The sequence below is a fragment of the Drosophila virilis genome, chromosome 3 (genome assembly GCF_030788295.1).
Source record: "Drosophila virilis strain 15010-1051.87 chromosome 3, Dvir_AGI_RSII-ME, whole genome shotgun sequence".
In the NCBI taxonomy this organism is placed as follows: Eukaryota; Metazoa; Arthropoda; class Insecta; order Diptera; family Drosophilidae; genus Drosophila; species Drosophila virilis.
The window spans coordinates 18,038,990-18,058,246 of record NC_091545.1 but is presented as its reverse complement, the minus strand read 5'-3'; the positions used below and the strand labels follow the sequence as shown (position 1 = coordinate 18,058,246).

The 19,257-nt window shown below is 38.5% G+C and overlaps 3 protein-coding genes and 1 long non-coding RNA gene across 5 annotated transcripts in view; 2 read left to right on the top strand and 2 right to left on the bottom strand.

Annotated features, from left to right (window-relative positions):
* dpr10 (defective proboscis extension response 10) overlaps positions 1-19,257 on the top strand; it is a 39,055-nt gene that overhangs the window by 15,872 nt on the left and 3,926 nt on the right. The window contains exons 3-4 of the mRNA XM_002047789.4: positions 13,133-13,347; positions 15,723-15,933. Coding sequence (XP_002047825.2) covers positions 13,133-13,347; positions 15,723-15,933 — 426 coding nt within the window. The remainder of the gene's footprint in view (positions 1-13,132; positions 13,348-15,722; positions 15,934-19,257) is intronic.
* LOC6623374 (antigen 5 like allergen Cul n 1) lies at positions 2,475-3,553 on the top strand. The gene is made up of 3 exons (XM_032434759.2): positions 2,475-2,696; positions 2,756-3,153; positions 3,221-3,553. Exons 1-3 carry the CDS (start codon positions 2,490-2,492, stop codon positions 3,474-3,476), a joined length of 861 nt encoding a protein of 286 aa, XP_032290650.1. The 5' UTR covers positions 2,475-2,489; the 3' UTR covers positions 3,477-3,553.
* LOC138911114 (uncharacterized) lies at positions 8,456-9,352 on the bottom strand. Its single transcript, XR_011416443.1, has 3 exons — positions 9,238-9,352; positions 8,679-9,135; positions 8,456-8,624 (listed from the first exon to the last, which is right to left on the bottom strand). It is a non-coding gene; the product is annotated as an uncharacterized lncRNA (long non-coding RNA).
* LOC6623234 (antigen 5 like allergen Cul n 1) lies at positions 17,844-18,743 on the bottom strand. Of its 2 annotated transcripts, none has more exons than XM_002047790.4 (2): positions 18,593-18,743; positions 17,844-18,545 (listed from the first exon to the last, which is right to left on the bottom strand). In XM_002047790.4, exons 1-2 carry the CDS (start codon positions 18,713-18,715, stop codon positions 17,919-17,921), a joined length of 750 nt encoding a protein of 249 aa, XP_002047826.1. In that variant the 5' UTR covers positions 18,716-18,743; the 3' UTR covers positions 17,844-17,918. The 2 variants fall into 2 exon arrangements, with proteins under 2 accessions (XP_002047826.1, XP_070064269.1); XM_070208168.1 differs by having other exon boundaries at positions 17,844-18,534; positions 18,593-18,738.

Genomic DNA, 19,257 nt, shown 5'->3' with positions numbered 1-19,257 from the left:
GATGTGACGTGGACGTGACAAAACGAATTGAGTTGAGCATTTTAAGTGACAGGACCGAGGCGTATGTCGCATGAAGCTCAAGAAATGGCAATCGGAATTGCGACATTGTCATTGTTTTATTGACATCCCAATGTGCCTCACGCACTCATGCATACTTATATACACACTCTCACATATAATTTTTACGCCTGGCTGCCTGTTACATGTATATCATTTAAATTTTTGCCTTTAAATATGCAAATAAATGCTCCATATGGCAATGGCAAGAAGGCAACAGTCTAAAAATGGGATTGTGAGGGAGGCAAAACTTGCTCATGCTCTGTATAATGTGTATACATGTGTGTAAATGTGTGAGAATTTCAATTTCCGTTTACACAAGCACACATACCCACACATACGCAGTGATATACAGCAGTGTGTGTATACTAAGCACGCTGCCAATTGCCGCCAATCAAAAGAAAACCAAAGTCGAAGGACTATGCTGGCAACGCGTAGCTGATTTTTGAGGAAATTAAATGAAATTGATTTTAACCCCAAGAGCGAGAGTTCAACAGTGTGTATATGCATATTAGTTTGGTGTGTGCGAGTGTATTATATCCGCAGGGGCATCCAAAATAACTTTCTGTTTATTTCAGTATTTAAATAACACACACTGTTTGAAATTGAAATATTCGAAGCAGTCACCAGAGAAGCGATGAGGGAAAGAAAAAGAGAAAGAAAGAGAGCGAAATGTGATAGTGGCACATGTTTAGGAGATACATTTAAGCTGCTGTCTTTTCCAGCGCTAAGCCCTGTACAAATAATTACAAACTGCAATTATTAGCCTTGAATAGGCGGTAGAGAGAACAGGATGCCAAAGCAAATCCAATTAAGTGAAAAGCGAGTGTAAGACGAAGATTTTCCTTTCTGTCTTTCGCTTTGCTTAAACCGTTCAGTTAATTCTCTAAATGGTAGCAACCTTCACAGAAAAATTGCCGTAGATGCAACCGACACGTCTTGCACCTGCTGAGGATTTTTCTGGGACTCAGCTTGCTGTTACTCCTTTCTTTATACTCTCTTCAAAACTGTTAAAGGGTATATAGTTTAAGGGAATGTTTGTTTTGCTTATAGCCCGTATTTTTGTACGAAGAAAACTTTGAATACACTTTTTCGTATCTTCAAGTCAAGCCAATAGACAGATGTACGCTTTTATTGTACCATCTATAGAGTATTGCACAGTCGGTTACACCGCTCACACTATCTTATAGCTCACTTTGCATTTTATTTTATTTGCTGCTCGACCATAAAGCTTGAAATTAAATTGGCTTCAGCAAAAATAATAATAACGGCTGGGTAGCATCTTAGGAAACTAAAGATTTTCGTTGCTGTAAGTAGCTCTTTTTGTTGCTGTCATGACAAGATAATCTGGCCAAGCTAAGACTCCTAGCATGACTGCGGAATGGGTCATTGCTATGACTTATCTGTTGCTTCTTATACCTTGCGAAAGAACAAATTAAGAGAGCGAGACGAAAAAGAATTCTGTGAGAGCTGCATAAGATTTGTATGATTTATTTTCAAATTTATAGGAAAAAATTGTTTACATCCAATTATCATATTTTGATGCGACAATAACTAGTGGACGTAACCAGTATTTTTAAAGAGTTTATTTATTATTTTTTATTTTATTTTATTTCTTTATTTATTTCTTCCATCTTTCAATATTCCCAATCGATTAAGAGGAACCAATTTGGGACTTTTTAAACAATTGCAATCTTTCAGTTCGGTTAATAACATTTTTAAAAATTTATTGTTTTGAGGAATAGTGATGATTTTTATTCATATTATTATAAATTTATCCATAGAACAACAACTTTTTCTTGCGAAAGCAGTATTTTTCACTTTTTTTCTGGTAAGCTTGAAAACATTGCGCCATTTAATGAAAGGGAAAAACTGTTGGAGGGGAATGTCCATTCGGTCCTTGGAGTCAAAAAAAACTATTTCAATTCAGGTAGAAAATGAACGACAAGGGCATGGCGGCATTTTCATTTCTCTTTCTACCGTACCGTTTTTGTTTTCTCCAGCTTTTTGTCTTTTCATGAATTGCAGCAGAGATTTACAGAACACTTTTTTGTTGTCTTTACTGTTTAAATTTCAGCGTGAAAAGAATTTTTGCTTTCACATTTCAGCACTCATCTTTCTTTGCCTCTGCTGCTTTTTGTTTTTTATTTGTAAATGTCAAGTGTGGCAAGTCGAGGCGGCAACCCTTCACTCTAGCAGCTTATATACCTTTGGCATTGATAGGCCCCGAACAAAAGTAAGATTTATTTTCATGACATTTGAACCAATAATGGTCTGTGTGTGTGCGCGTGTATGTGTGGAAAATTTGTGTCTGTTTTTGTGTTGAATTATGTGCTAAGCTGCATAGGCATGAGTAGGCCATAGTAAAGTGAACAGCAACAGATGTTCTGGCCAAAAACAGTTGTCACAGCAGCACTGCGTGAGCTGGCTAAATGGCTGGAGGCAACTATAAAAGCCACAGTCCCATACCAATCAGCCAACAAACATCAAGCAACATGGAACTGTACTACAAGCATCTACTGGCCACAGTTTTGCTGCTGATGCTGCAGCAAGTCCATAGTCAGGACGCAGTTACCAATTACTGCCAAACAGGGTTGTGTCCCTCACTTAAAAAACATATTGGCTGCAAGAACAATGGTGTAAGTATGAGGGCTCCACCTACCTTGCCCTGCTAGCTGATCGTTTCACCAACCCACAGGAGCTAGCCAGGTTCTGTCCAGCCAATGCGCAGATTTTGAATCTTACTCAGCATCAGCCGATCATTCTTAATCAGCATAACCAGCACCGGAATTTGCTTGCCTCTGGTAAGTTGGAGAACTTAAAGGTGCCCGAGAAAATGGCCACAATGCAATGGCATGAGGAACTAGAGAAGCTGGCTATGCTCAATGTAAAACAATGTTCACTGAAGTATGATCCATGCCACAATACTCCGGAGTTTCGTAATTCTGGTCAAAATTTGGCACTGATTAAAATAAATAAGACTGATGTGTCGAATGAGGAGCTGATCAATTCTACAATTGACCGCTGGTGGGACCAGCATAAAAACATAACACAGCAGCGAGTGGAATACCTGCCCAAGGAACCCAAAATTACCGAGTGCGTAAATCGCAATCATTGGGATTTGTATTTATATTTCTATTTCTATCTTATAATCTCTCAACAGCCTCGTGCGTAACTTTGCGGTGATGGCGCGCGACAACAACACACATGTGGGCTGTGCGGCCATAAGATATGGCATGGGACAGACGCAAAACTTTCTAATGGCCTGTAACTACGCCAGCAATTATATGCCCGAGTATGCCATTTATAGAGTGAAGAGTCTGAACTGCCAGAACGGCTATGACAGATTGTATCCGGCATTGTGCAAGGCTGGCGAGCAGTATAGAGATGTCGAGCCATTGGAGCCGAACAAGTGGTGAAATTAAAACAATTAATATAATTCAAATATTTATGAATAAATTTTATACGGCCCTCACGGTGCAAGCAAATTATAAAAGTAATCATAAAATTATTAATTAAATTATATTCACACACAATCTTTCGGTACAAATTTTACAAGCAGGTTTTGCTATTTTACAGGTAGTATCGTAAGGAAAGGGCAAACTATCATCATCGTTAACAAAAATAATCTTTTCAGAAATTTTGAATTCTTTCTGAAAGATTTGAAATATTTTCAAAAACTATTTACAGTTTTGACATACAGACGAAATGAGGGACTTGGGTTGATATATACATCTTACTTTAATTTAATTTAAAATCGCTCATACGTCGACAATTATTAAATGTTTTGAAGGGTACCCAACTGTGTGCTTCATTTGTAGTTAATGAGATCGAAAACGTAAGCTGCTGTGTTTCACAATTTGTGACAAATAATAATACTCTCTGCTTGGTATAAAAATGTTCTCCTAAACAAAATATTAAACACTAGCTTGGTCTATTTAGCATGTTGATATGTGTGTTAGATATCCATATATCATCGGCTTTATAACATCCACCTGCATTTGAAGGTGTCGGGCGGGGACGGTGGGGGGCGGCTCATCACCATTCACATGCGGCATCTTTAGGTAGAGGCATCATCCCATCATGCCATTATCATCATCATCTTAAACATCAGCTAAAATATGATACGCGTTGTTGCAGAGGCTGAGGCTCTGCCAACGACGCGTCGCCGACAAGTTGGCATCTAATTTTAACGTCAATATACGCAATGTAAAAACGTGTCTTCATCAGCGCTCCACAGCTCGTAATCTTGCGCGTCCGTCCTTGTCTACGCGCCTCACCCACTCATCCATTTCTCTCTAGCCAGCCCCCACACAGTTTTAAGTGCCTATTAATATTGTTGGCCTGGTCTGGCTGTGGAGATTTTTTTCGTTCGTCTCTTGCTTTGCTTTATTTTTAGTGTACATCGTTAGTAAGCATTCTGCAGCGTTCTTCTGCGTTTAATATGCCGTTATGTCGTCAAATCTTAGGATCATTAAAAACAAACAAACACAACGCCAACCAGCTCTTGAGCTCTCAAAAAGTGATTCTGCCTTTGTCACATTTACAGATAATTAATAGACGCCTAAATGGCGGCTATATAAAATATGCCCCAATTAAATACAATTCTGGACTCGGGCAGGTAACTTAAATCCGTGTAGCACAGTGCACTCACGAACCATGCATAAATTACTTTGTTAGTGCATTTCATGATATAATGCATACCTCTCGTTAATTATGTTGTAAATTTGAGTTGTTCATTTGGCAAATATAATTTGTGATGGCAATGCTCATTAAAAGCTTGTAAAAGCGCAGTCAACATATTTTCCCATGTGCATTGGACCCTAACATAAAAACAAGTTAATACGAGGAAATGGGAAGTGCAAGCGACTACGCAATATATTGGCTGAATGATATTAGCTGCTTAAAACAACTGAAATGGGATTAACTAGGCGCAGGGCAGTATCTATAAAACCCTGTCCTAAAAATATACAGCAGATATAAAGTTGTTGCATAATGAAAGCACACAATTTATCTAACGAAATTGGTGGATGTACCTATGTTTTGTGTCACCAGAATTTTTCTGTACACAAAATGTTTTGAAAAATGTTTAAAATAAAAAATCAGCAGTTTCAGTTGTAGATTTAGTTTTAATATATGTAAAGCATATTAGGCATATCTATTATGTATCAAATTATTATTTTAATTATTATAAGTTTTATTATTATTATTATTATTATTAATATTATTTTTAACATTATTATATTTCTCCCTGTTATTTATTATTATCAATGACTATCACTATGGCCTTCGACTCAGAAAATACCATGTCTATTCACTAGCTTGGGAAATGAAACCCGGAAGAAATATATATACCCCAATTTCTTTAATATTTTTTGAGTAAAAGTTCCCTGTGTATAAATAAATTTAATTTATTAATATGAACATGTGTATATATATCTCACAAATATTTCGCTGTCGTCATTAGGCAAATTGTATGCGACACACACATACAGATTTGATAGGAGAAAATATATGTATATATTTTAAATAGGGGTCCCTCGACGCCTCTCAGTTTTTATTGTTGACGTGATTTCTGGGGCCTCTGCTTCGCATGCTCGTTAAATCGAAATTAATGCACGAATTACAGCCAACGAAATATGACATTGGTTTTATTTTGGCTTTTTGCTGCGTGATATGTGGTCGAGTTTAAACAAGTTAGTATAGTAAAATACTAAATCGAAATGAGCATAAATTACAGAAGCGTGCACAGAGTTGGGAACAAAGCATGCATGATTTAGTGTGGCCGAAATGAACGCCATTTAAATGTTTAATGAGCAGTCAAATGTGTCAACAAGCTAAATGAAAATTTATTTAATTATGAGTCAGACAGTGCGACAGAATGCCCAGAGCGGAATGAAATGTGAGGCATCATAACTTTTAAGCTAGCAACGCAATAGCTTTGAAGTTGTTTTGCCAGCTAGGCAAAATGTATCCAATGGGAGAAAAAGAGGATGTCTTAAAAATGTCTAAAAAGGCAATCAAAAGTTGCCCAAAGAATTTTCGGGGGCAACAAAAGTTTTGATTTATGAAATTTACGCTAAAAATACAAATACCATTTGATGACATTTGTTGTTAGAGCCGTATCGTAAACAAATTCCCGAACAAGTCCAATAAAAGCCGTAAGCAGCTTTGATTTATCATCCTGTTGGTATTCACTGAATGCGCCGACATAAAATCGGCCGCAAATGTCTTTTGGCTGCCCATGCAAATGTTGTATAGGGCCTAATAAATAAGCCAAATAAAACTTTGACCAAGCCCTCGATCAGCAAAAAGGATTGACAAGGTTTTTTGCCTATAAATTTTTGGCAATGCAAATCACCAAGAAATTCGCTCAAGCTAAGGACATAAGCATACCTATCACTTATACACATGTGAGCATGTGAGTTGTCCACAAACATGCCATTTGAGCCACAAAACTTGCCATTGCTGCCTCATTTATTTTATGGCTGCGTCGCTTTAAGTTATTTCTCTTCATTATATTTTATATGCAGCTGGATCATGGCCTAAAAGCAGCCGACGGCATTTGGCAATCAACGCAAATGTTACGTTTGTTTGCCCATATAATTCGCATATAGCTCGCATGTATATGTATGCGTGCGCAAAATGTCAAATGGTTGACTAAGCTGGCCATCACACATACGACCAGTTGTGTGTCTAGTCGCACGCTCATTTGCAGTTCGTCAGTTCATTTCTGGGGGCTTAGCGCACAGTTCATTAGCGCCGTCCCAAACTTGGCTTATTAATCCTTAAATCCTCAGCGGACCAGGCGCCAAGACAAAACCCCAGCAATGACCGCCAGCCGCCATTTGGCTGTCGACAGTTGTCATTAGGTTGTGGCATAAACACCAAATTAAGTTTTACTGTTTCATATATATTTGGCACAAGGGCCGACTGTTAGTTTTTGGGCTATTCGTTTTAAGAGTCTCGACGTTGACTCGTTTTAGAAATTTGTGCGGTGGCCTGTGTAATTTCAGCTGTTCCTATTGATATTTGATTGTTTGTAATAAATTGCGTACACTGGTAGCTAAGCAAATGATTAAACATTACTGTGGGTGGATAGAATCTCGATTGGATTAATGCAATAGCTATATTACCTTCACACAAACAGATATATAAATAAGGGTATAACATACCAGATCGATTAGAGTGCTAATAATTCAAAATACATTCGGAATGGGTAAAGGGCAGGTATAATTATGACAAGGTTTCCATATCTATTTATAAAAAACTTGTAATAATTTTTTTTAGTATCAATATTAAATTTAATTACCTTTTTGAACGTTTACTATATTGGATAAAAATTAGCATACAGTGATGTATCGTCAAATCTGGTTGGATCCTCAGGCTTCATTATATGAATTTTGCTTCGTATTTTGTTTTGCATTTAATTTAATATTATTAATTGGTTGGTTTTCATTTTCTAATGTCTTGCGGCTTATTTATATGTAAAATTTCATGATTTCGGTCTGAATTCCCTGCAAAGTGCCACTTTCATATTTAACTCAGTTTCTGTGTTTCATTTCATCTTTTTTTTTAAGAGCGCTTGAGCGGCAAACATAATTCAATTAACGCCTGGTCAGGGCATGCTCAGCAAATACACACGCATCTCCACACACACACACACACATGTTTACACATACACATACACAACTCAAACTTGCAACACATAAACAAGAGCTGGACCACTGGCCGCACTGATTGACTAAAAATCACTGGGCCAGTGTCCAGCTGGACAGCTATCCAAATGGCCGGAAAGTGGCGCTTTACAATTTTGCAATTTCCGCCGCCGCACAACATCAAACAGAAAATTCTTGACGCTTTCAACTGTTTGTTCTGTTTCCTTCTATTGGTATATCTATCTCGCTTTTTTTACCATGGACCCCTGAAAATGGGTTAAAAGGGCATATTGACTTTGTACATATGTTGTAAAAAGCAGCTCCGACCCAAGAGTATAGTCTTGATTAAGACGACGTTGGATCTTTCCATCTGTCAGAGACAACAAGACAGTGACACCATACGGAAATATATTAATTTCTTTAAAACTCATTCCGTTTTCCCGTAAGCAATAAATTTAAGTTGTTTATATAGAGATGCATAGTATCTCCGCGTTGGCATTCTCTACTAGAGCTCTGTTCTCCTATCATTCTATTTGTATAGTGCAAATTTTTGTTGTAAAAAGTTTTGATCTTTGGTCCTACAAAATTTATTGTATTTGAATAAATACAAAAAGTTTTTTGTTGTTTGTATTTGTATATGAGTTAAATGCAAATATGCAACCGTCAAAATAATGTGATTAGCGTCGATATATTCTCTTTTATTATAGTTTAAAACTATAATTGCTGTATTTTGTTTAATGAAAAATAGTAGAAAATAGTTTATATTTGTTATTGATAAGCATTGTGACGTGTTGAGCAAATATTGAATTTGAATTAGGGTATATTTGATGAATCAGTTTCATGCTTGGGTAATGGTAAAATTTAATTGGCATTTCTCTGCTGCCACTGGTCCGCCCCCGGATGTCATGACTGAAATAATAATTGCTTAAATAAATACAACAAAAGTACATTAATAAACATCACCGGTGAAAAGAGGACAAACAAATTAGGGATATGTTCGCTTTAAAGCTTGGCATGCGATGAAGCGCAAACTGAGCGACAACACAGGCAACTTAACTTGGGGGCGGCATATTGGTTGGCTGCCCTCAACATTCACTTCCGTTTCCGTTCGTTGCCACTGCACATTATTCACATGTTGTCGTGCTGTTGTGACCAGCTCCCGTTGCATGCAGTTAATAATAACCGAGGCTCTGGTCATCGACATCGCCATCGACTCACAGACAGTGCGTGAAGCTCTTGTATTGGTAATTATGCATATTTTATTAGGCATCAAGTTCCAGGAAATGTTATGTCTATTGATTTTTTTGACCATTTTGACACATATTTGCGTGAAACTAACCCAAGCAAAACACGTTGCACATTGCAACAATTTAATAAAACCAAAACAAAATGTGCATCATGATTCCATACAACTTTTTCTCTTCATGTGAATATTAGATTTGTATGGAAATTTAAAGTGAAATTTTATCACAGTAGAATATTACTCTCACACACTAGTCAAATTTGCTTAACATTATCTTACCGCATTCGACAGTAGTAGGTTCTGCCAGTAGGGCCAAGTGTAGAAAGAAGGCCGACATACAAGTTTAATTAAAATTTGATTTTCAAATGAAACATGACAAGCAATTCAAGTTGAAAGTTGAAAGCCTGAGGAATACGGGCTACACTCAAGGGATTGAAAATGTGACAAGTCGATAAAAGTTTAAAAACGTGGAATAGTAGAAATGCATACAGACTCTTCTCAAGGATTGTCTTTTAGTTTGAGGCATGTTGATATAAAACTTAAAGCACGTCCTCCATGAATATCTTAAATTTTGGACCCCAAAATGCTGATATGCCAGCTGGCAATAAAAAAATGCAACATTAAATGGGCGTTTCACATAAATAAAGCCGGTGGAATTGGGTTAAAAATTAACTACGCCAAATTTAAATCAACTGCGTGGAGACCCACAGGAGTTGGCATCGGAGTTGCTGCCTGTCAGCGAGTTCTGGTGCCTTCGGGGCCGGTAAAAAATCGACTCGAAGCCGATGCCTGCCTGCCTGCTAGCAAGCCGTAAATAAAGCGCCGCAAACATTAATAACTCCCATTGGGTGTGTTAACAGGCAATGACCAAAAGAGGGCAGGCCTGGCATGGATTTGGACTACGCTTTTGTTGCTGCTCCCCTGCCTTCTGGCTCCTGGCTCCTGTTTTCCAGTCTGCATAAAATGCAGTAAAAACGGCACGAAAATAACTGGCCATGTTGTCGTTGCTATATGTTGCTGTTGCTGTTGCAGTCTATGAAAAACGATGTGCAACAAAAGTAAAACAAAAAGAGCAGGTGAAAAATTGCGCATACGTCAGGTGCGCCCATGGCCCGAGAATGCTGCGAGCCAAGCGACGTGTAATGCATGTAAGACAATCATTTTGACAAGGCAGCGGCATCAGCAGCAGCAGCAGCAGCAGCAGAAGCAGCATAACTGTGTTTACACTGTGCCACGCCCTCCAACCTAGACGCTGCTGGCCCTGGCACCTGCCGAGATACTCATTGGCCCGTCTCTCGCCTGGGTGCCTTTTGATTATTATGCACTTTGATACTTATCTTTAATTGAGGCAACATTTTCCCTGAGAGCAGTTGAAAGCTCTCTTTCTATTTCACGCTACACTTAACTGAGAATCGCTTTGCCACCCTCCATTTTTTCAACTTTTTTATTAAGCTGACTTTACTGATTCGCCAACAATGAGAAGTTTGTGTTTTAATATTACGAGGGGTGCGTTAAAATGTTTTATGTGGAGAGCCAGAGTTGAAGTAAAATAAAATAAATTAAAGATAAAAAAATTACATTTTCACTATGAGCTTAAATTCACATAATCTATTTGTTTCTTGCATTTTACGTTTGTAATGACTTTGAGTGTACTTTTTTAATATTGAAGACCATTAAATAGACAACCCACAGGAACAAACATACACGCATACAAGCAGAGCACTAAGCGTTTTATGGTCATTGTTGCCAGAAGGGTTCAATGTGTTGAGCTCATGGCATATGATTGCGTTTAAGCTCAGCCCCAAGCCGTTTTGTAATCGTGTGCACCTTGCAGTCAGTATGAATTGTTCTGTTGCTAAACGTTTGCAGCGGATGCCAAAGGTAATTTTGCGTAAAATGAGTCCCCTAGCTGTGGGGCAATGATTCATTATGAGCCGTAGCGAGAGGTCGGCACAGGGCAAGGCCACAAACTGTTCAACACGGCATATGCAAATGAGCACTGAGTGTGGCTCCCTATTGTGTTATGGCTGACCGTGTTACTGGTTCTCATTGATTCGTTGATTCTCTGGCTCTGTTGTTTTGGTGAGCGATGCGACCACAACCCCCACTGTCACAAATCTATCAATCAATCAATCAATCAATCATTAATTGTCAGCGGCTGCATTTGCTGATCCCACCTTTACTATTCTAGTTGCTTTTATGTGAATGTTAAGAGCGCATATTTAAATTTGAGTTTTATAAATTATGGCACATGACAGACATATAGAGTGTACACGAAGCTATGAATACGGGTTAGTTATTGCCATAAATACTGTTTGCAGATTTGAACCTTAACCTAACAATTCACATATTGGCAATATTATCAGGCAAGAGTACGCTGTACGGACCGTTGCATGAAGCGAAGCCAAAAGCTTGTCCACTGCTGACTGCATTTCTATTTGAGTAGCAAGAGAAGTAGGCGTTGCACCACCTTCCTGTTATAAAAGCAATACTCATACTCCCAACTAGCCAGTCGAACGCAGCTATTTGCATTCACTTCGTTGCAGTGTTTGCCTGGCCACTCGTTGCCAGGCCCACTCTTGCTGCAAAGTCGTCTGGCTCGCCAGAACATTTTAATCCTGTCAAAGGCGGTTGTAGTGCTTCGGGGCCAGCTCTCTTAAAGTTTCATGGAATTTACTAGCAGCTACGAGTTGCCTCAGGTACGTCGGCTAAACGACACTTGGTTGCTTGAGTAAACAAAACACTTGATGCAGGCAAGTAGCACAAATTTGATTGGTAACAGGCCACATATAGCTCACATATATACATATATACACCTTAAGCCAGTCTCAAATTTAGCTGTTGAAAAGAATGCACTTTAAAGTTCCTAATTGGATTGGCAAAAAAATGTTTAAATATTTAAAAATTGTATACTTACTACGTAGCACTTTGCTATTTTTTATGCATTTGCGGTAAAGTATAGTTTTCTCCTTCTACTTTCGTATGGTAGCATTCTTTGTGCTTTTAGTTTTTGAATTTTTTATTGTAAGCTCTCTTCTGAACATTTTAAAAAGTTTTTGTTCATTTGTTATGCTTGCTACTGCTTATGTTGTGATTGTTGCTTTTTTTACGACGCCTCTCAATTTGACATGGGCAGTTTTATGAGCCTCTCAATACGGCAGCCAGTTTTTTGTGTCGTTGTTTGCCTTTGGGTGCAAATTTGCTGTTTAGAGCTTTTTGTTGCCATTTTCTCTTTATACTGAGTGCTCATTCAAAATGGTTGAAAATAGGGCATAATGGTTTTGTGAAAATGTATGTAACATGTAAAAGTAGCTTTCTATTCATATTTGTTATATTATTGATCTGTACCGCAAGCGTATACATTTTTTTTAAATAAAAAAAGATTGAATTATCGAATTATCTATAGGAAGCGATTCGTGCCAGCTTGTATGTGCGTGTATAAGGGTATTTTCGAGTCGGGCACTCCCAACTCAAGTACTCTTTAGTCGTAGCAGAGCATAAACATCAGAACACTTCATAGTCGGGACACTCTGTCCGTCATAAAAAACATTGCGTTCTCATTTCGCGAATGCTGTCGAAGTCATAGAAAGTCGACGCGTCTGGTAATTAGAAAATTAACCCCTGTCAGCGGCCCATAAATGCAATGCACAACAACCAAAAGCAACAACAACCGGCACTCCACAAGGGGCGCACTTGACGAGCCAGCGAGGCACATGCAGCTGCCACCGACACTTGAGACCCGGCACAATGAGTTTGTCATTTGCGCAATTTTAGTTTTAGTTACACAAGGATCACAACAAAACACAAAAGCGGGGTCCCGGTTGTGCATGTTTAAGTTGTGTCAACTCTTCAATTTAACTACAATTAGTATGAATAAGGTAGATTTTGGATAGAACCGTTTCCTGTTTCCGCCCTACAAGCCGGAGCTCGTGATGCTGTCGGCCACAAAGGCAATGTTCCTAAGCAGAAACGAGTCGCCAAACAGCATTGTCCTGCAGGTGGCTTAGCTCGGCTTATGAGTTAATAATAAAAGTATAACCAAAATTGAAGTTAAATAACGCTGACGGACATTGGCAACGCCAATGGAAAATTACGCATGAACAAATATTTATTTTTATATAATATGAAAGAAACGTTTTTTTGATTTGTTTTTTTTTTTTTTTCTGTCTCGCAGGGCTAACATTGTGCTATCAGCGGCAATCTGTGAACAACAACAACAATCATAATAATGCAGATTCAAAGCCAACACATCTGCCACCATTACATTATCCGCATGGCCACAAATGGAATGAGCCGTATTTTGATTTGACAATGCCAAGGAATATAACATCCCTTGTGGGCAAATCCGCATATTTGGGCTGTCGTGTCAAGCATCTGGGCAACAAGACGGTGAGTACGACCCGCGCAAAGATACGGATAAGCATAAATACAAATCCTTAAATGGCCATCTTTTGTGGTATATATCTGTGAACTCAAAAAGCTGCACACTCAAGTTAAAGAGAAGAGCGTTCAGTGAAAAGATAACGTGGACTCGAAGAAAAAATATACACAAACATGATATGAAACCAGCTTATATGCTTATATACCGAAAACAATAGCTTGACTGCTGCTGCGGGGGCGTCTGTTTTAATAATGTTTATTTTTATTTACATTTAATAAACAAAAATGTAGCGACAAGTGCGGCCAATATGTCGGCCATCTCATATAGTTGCTATATGATATTGCCATAGGACGCATGTGTTGTAGTCTGCGTGCGTGTGTGTGCCATAATAGCAGCCGCTTATTAAATTTACTGTCAGTTTATTATGTACTACGTGACGTTGAAACAATGAACCTAAGTTGAGGCGCAGAACACAAGCCAACACATGTTGTCCATGTACCCTGTCCAGATATTGTCATTAGTTTTATGGCGTCGCTTGATTTTCCATGGCCTAAAAAAACTTTGACCATTTGCCAGTTGCCATATGAGACAGTTTGGATATTCGGAGCCTCAAGGCTAAATTTGCTTTAGACAATTAACATCTCGTTTTCCAACTTTTTTGACTGCTTGAGGAGCAGCACTTAAACTGTTGTACAAGTTCGCTTGAATGCTCTTTCTGGGAAATTGCTTAACAAAGTATTGAATTTCAGCAAACCAATTAAATTGGTTGCCATAACTGCGATACGTCTGAAATGTTAGCCAGCAATTGGTTCATCAACCCGTAGAATGGGCTAGTTACTTAGTCACGCTGTCAATATCCTAGCTGCCACTGCAGCACAATCTGTTGCAGACCAGGACATGAGCCCAGCATTAAACGTAATTTACGATAAGATTAAACAATCAAACATACCCGAATAGTTCACACTTCAGCATTGCGGATGTATTCGCATACGTTCGAAACACATATATACGGCCTGCATGCAATCGTGAGAAACTTTGCAGGTGCTTCTCGTTTAGGGCCAGAAGTTATAAATGCTCCAGCGTTGATTACGTTAAGCGAGCGTTGGACTTGGCACCCTGGACGGGGGTTATAGATTTCCACATAACCAAATCCGCTTCCGCAATCAGTAAACTACACATAGCAGACAGAGAGGGAGGACGAACGATAGATAGAGACAGAGGGTGAAAGAGAGTGGGAAAGGAAGTGCAGGGGAAAGCTTCTCTAGTTAACTGGCGGCTCGTTTTTGGCCAACGGTAAATTTATGTTGCCAGTGCGGCAAAAACTCTGACGGAATAAAGTTTTTTTTCCAGGCTTGGACTGTTATTGCCGAATTAGACAGACGGCAACTGGAACTGCACAGATGGATGCCTGGCACAGTTGGCTGACTCTGACGCAGTGTCTGTCTGTCTGACTGTCTGTTAGTCTGCCTGTCTGTTTCTGTGTCTACCAATGTGTGCATGTGTGTGTATTTGTTACTGTAGCAATTGGCCACCGCATAAAAAGGCGCCCAAAAACTTGCCAAAACAGTGGCAGCACACAAAAAAATAAATGGAACATAAAAAATTTACAAAATGTAGTGGCCAATGCGGAAAAGGAATGTCGAGGTTGAGAGCACGGAAGTATCATTTTCCGGCGCTGTCATGCGTGGCGCACACTAATTTTTAGTTATTTAATATTTAGATTGTGAGCTGCATACATTTTTGGCCTGTGGCTGCGACCGACAATGAGCCTGAGACTCGGACTTAGGCTGACCAAAGCAAATCCCAGCAAATTCACACAAGTTTTTCTTAGCTTAATCAAAATGCAAATCAGCATGCGACGCACAAATGCTACAAAAAAGGCACATGATGATATATTCAAATTTAGTTCAATTTTAATAAGTCTGAAAAGCAGCCATAAATCGACTTATGCACATACACTGACAAATAGTTTTTGACGTACTTTAAATAAATGACAAGCTTTTCGTATAATTTAAAAGTAATAAAAGGAAAATTAAATGCATATTGAAACAGGGTCAAACATGATGTTAACCCTAGTTTATTTATTCAAATCACATACACTTAAACTCTGCCTCGTCCAGTCGCTCCTTCACATATCAAATTTGTATTCTTAATTATTTGATTTAATTGAATTAATTGGTTTTTATGCTTGGTGATTTCGTAAGCCACACAATAACAAACTTGCAATCGGCTGCTATTGACTCTGAGCCTAAAATGTTTGATTGTTCAGTTTGTGGTGACCAAGTGGCAATTGTTTTGGTTCGCCTTTAGATAATGCCATTGATAGTTGCATTTTCACATGCGTGCAAATATAAAATTAAATTTTGCTTCTCCATATTCACAGGTGGCTTGGATACGACATCGTGATCTGCACATACTCACGGTGGGCACATATACCTATACAACGGATCAGCGTTTTCAGACCTCGTATCATCGTGATATTGATGAATGGACATTGCAAATCAAATGGGCCCAGCAGCGGGATGCTGGTGTCTACGAATGCCAAATATCAACGCAGCCGGTGCGCAGCTATTCGGTCAACTTAAACATTGTGGGTGAGTTAAAACCAAAAACTGTGTCAGGGTGTGTACACATACCTATACCTTATAAAATATACCGAATATTTATATAGCCGTACAGCTGACGAGGCTCTAGCCGTTGGGTTTTGCATATTTCAACTTCTGCTTCTGCTGTATACGTAATATTTCGACATGTTACAAAAAATACGATGCGAGGCGTATTCACATGTTTCTTATTTGCATATTCATGCAATTTGCAAGAGTGTAAATTATGCACACTTGGCAATATCGCTACAAAAATACACAAAAACAATATAACAAGTAATACTGTTCCAGTCGGGTGGAGCCGGCTGCGCAATACTCTCCATTAGTAAAGCAATATTGTAAATGTTACTCAAAAACAGCGATTTAATAAAAATTCCAACTTAAATAAAAATATACAAAAGTGAGAGTAGCATGCAGTAAACCACACTCCAAATTAGGGAAGAGTTCATATTAATTCAATAGCTTCGGTTCTTTTTTTTAGATACTAGAATCTAGCCCCAAAAGAGTCCATATGAAATGTTGGTCAGCTGTACGGGTATTGCACCAAAACAGAGTATAATAAAAATAACCATCATGCGCAGATAAAACAGCTGCGAGTATTAAGAGTTTGTTTTTTTCTTGAATTTCCAAAAAACCAAAATTTTTGTTTTAACGGCAAAAACGTAAAGAAAATAGAATACTACTCTTGTAAACATTGTGAAAATTCTTTAATTGACTGTTAGTCAGGTGGATAAAGTAAATTGTTTGAGACTATTTCTATTATTGCTTATTTTTTACGTGGCTTGCATCACCTGAGCATTATTTGAGAAGTTATAATATCATTGTTTGCTTTAGATAAAGTGCTTTAGTACCACATGTTGGGCTCGGAGACACCCTTTAGCCAACACCACAATGCTAACTTTAGTTCATATGTCGCATCCGTAATAAAGTATAATACTTACCCACTTCAGGCTCCGAAATATTCATGCTGCCTTTTAATGCAGCGCCACATCAAAAAATAAAGGTTATAATTTGGTCGGTGCTTGCATTCATGAGGGTGAATGGTATAAAATAGTTTATTTTGCCCAAAACGTTATATGAATATGATTAAGATTTAAATACTTGTAATATACAATTAGCGCTTTTAGGAAAATTAAGTTCTTTTAAATACGATTTTTGAGTAATTATTGAATTTAGTTTAACTGCATATTTATTTATTCTTAAAGAATTCAGTTATTATGATTATGATGTTTATGCACCCTTTTAATATTTTTTGATTATTTAATTACAATTCTTGTTTTGTTTTTTATTTTCATACAAAATTTTTGGTTGTGTGTCTCGCACTTGCCGTGGTGCGCATCAGATATAATCGACGAGGAGACGAGCAGCATGATGCAGCAATATTTCAACGACGATGCCTTCTACATAGCCGCGGATCGAGTTTATCAGTCCAGCGATGACGAATTTGCTGGCATGTTTGGTCCCATTCAAACAGTTGCGGGTTTGTTAAGAAATATGACATAAGTAGTGCAAACTCCTAAGTGCAACTGCCTGACAAGTTTATGTTTAACCAGACCACGCGGTTTTTCAAACTTGCTCTACACAGAAGTGCGAAGGGGGAGCTGAGAGCTGACAAGCGTGTGCATATATTATCCTTTAATATTTTTATTTTATATGTATTTCACGTCAGTTTTGTGCACTTTTTAGCCAAGTCCTCCAGTTGGGCGGAAGTAGGAGAGTTGCTGTAGAGTTGAGTCTAGCACTTTTGGCTGGGGAAACGTTTTTCTGGCTCATAACGAACAAATTGCTATGGAAAATACTTCTTCCGACTAACTTTGACAGCTTTTTACTATCCACATTTTACCTCCGATTTTTTTTTTTTTAGAGGCCCAACAATTTTCATGAAAATACTTTGCCACAAATATTTTTACCTGTCACATTTAATTAGGCTACCATCCAGAGTGGAGCGGCTTGTTAGAAATGAAAGTTTTAATCTTTTAGTCGTTTATGTCGGTAATCGTTTTGCACAAATGTGGATAACTATCGCTGACCCCGTGAGGACATTGCTGTACCTCAAATTTTCCGCTCTTATAGATTTGACGAATCTCCTCATGCGGATGGTTGTAGTAACATATTAGCACAAAGCGATCGGCCGCCTTATCATAGTCCTCAGCCGCGGCACATCCCACGTAGCTGTTGTTATCATTAAGTATGTTTTTAATCTCATAGACTTCAACTCCAAGATCCCCTTGTGCAAGGTTATACACCTGGTGCAACCACTGCTCGGTTTGACTAGTTAGTTTCTCAGAGTTCGTCGAACGCGTATAGCTGGGAAGCGATGCAATATTTAACCAACTTGAACCGTAGTTAACAGCTGGATTGGGAAACGCAGTAACAGCCATGCAGTTCTCAAGTCTCTGTAGACAACGCTTCACATGGTACTCAGCTATCAGAGCCAGCTTAGAATGCCACAACAACTCCGGCATGTGACTAGCTTGAGCCAGACCCATTAAAGCTCCGGACGCCACATCTTCGCGGTATTTATTGTGTAACTTGACCAGGTAATCCTTATATATTTGCATATTGAGCAGTATACAATTATGCATGCAACTACTATGAAAGGTCTAAAAGAGAGTCACATTATAATTGCCCTATTGATTTCAAGCCTTACCAAATCATTGTTGCAGCCCAAATGGCTTACTCCTTTACACTCAGTCATATTACAAAAGTCTATGGCCAGACATTTGGTGTAGCAAACGAAAATTAAAAGTACAACTATGCACATTCGCTCCATTCTATGACCACAGACTTACTGAATTTAATGGACGAACGTCTGGGGCTTATATTGAGAGCGTCTGATCCAAACAACGGCCACAAATGTGTTTATACAGCCCAGGGTTGGATCGGATGATTGGATCAGATGAAAAACAAACAATATATGAGGCTTTAGAAATCAGATGCCTTTCTATGAAAAATCATCTGATTTCTTATGCCTCTGTTCATATGTAGAATTGCCCGTATCAGAATAAAACTCATTCTATATTCCAAATTGGCTTGTTCTTCTCTTGTGCAAGCTGTACCATGGTAGCTGTACTTGGCGACTTCTTGTTCATTTCGTAGTCCACATGTGAGTGCATTTTGCTGACGTTTCTTTTTGTCATTGATTTGTTACATACACAAATGTACGCACACTCATAGATATTCGTGTGTGCTGATTGCAACATAAGCGAGAACAATACCAGGTTGCATAAGTGGGCATCACCAACAAAGCGTACGAGCTGGAAGCAAGAGAATGGCTACGTCTGACAACAAATAGAGTTTTTTTTTTAGCAATGG

Excerpts from the sequence above, each read along its gene's own strand:
- LOC6623374 (XM_032434759.2), top strand. The coding sequence starts at position 2,490 with ATGGCTGGAGGCAACTATAAAAGCCACAGTCCCATACCAATCAGCCAA. Across the intron at positions 2,697-2,755 it reads TTGGCTGCAAGAACAATGGT|GAGCTAGCCAGGTTCTGTCC; the intron begins GTAAGTATGAGG and ends ACCAACCCACAG. Across the intron at positions 3,154-3,220 it reads AAGGAACCCAAAATTACCGA|CCTCGTGCGTAACTTTGCGG; the intron begins GTGCGTAAATCG and ends ATCTCTCAACAG.
- LOC6623234 (XM_002047790.4), bottom strand. The coding sequence starts at position 18,715 with ATGGAGCGAATGTGCATAGTTGTACTTTTAATTTTCGTTTGCTACACC. Across the intron at positions 18,546-18,592 it reads TGGGCTGCAACAATGATTTG|ACCTTTCATAGTAGTTGCAT; the intron begins GTAAGGCTTGAA and ends ACTCTCTTTTAG.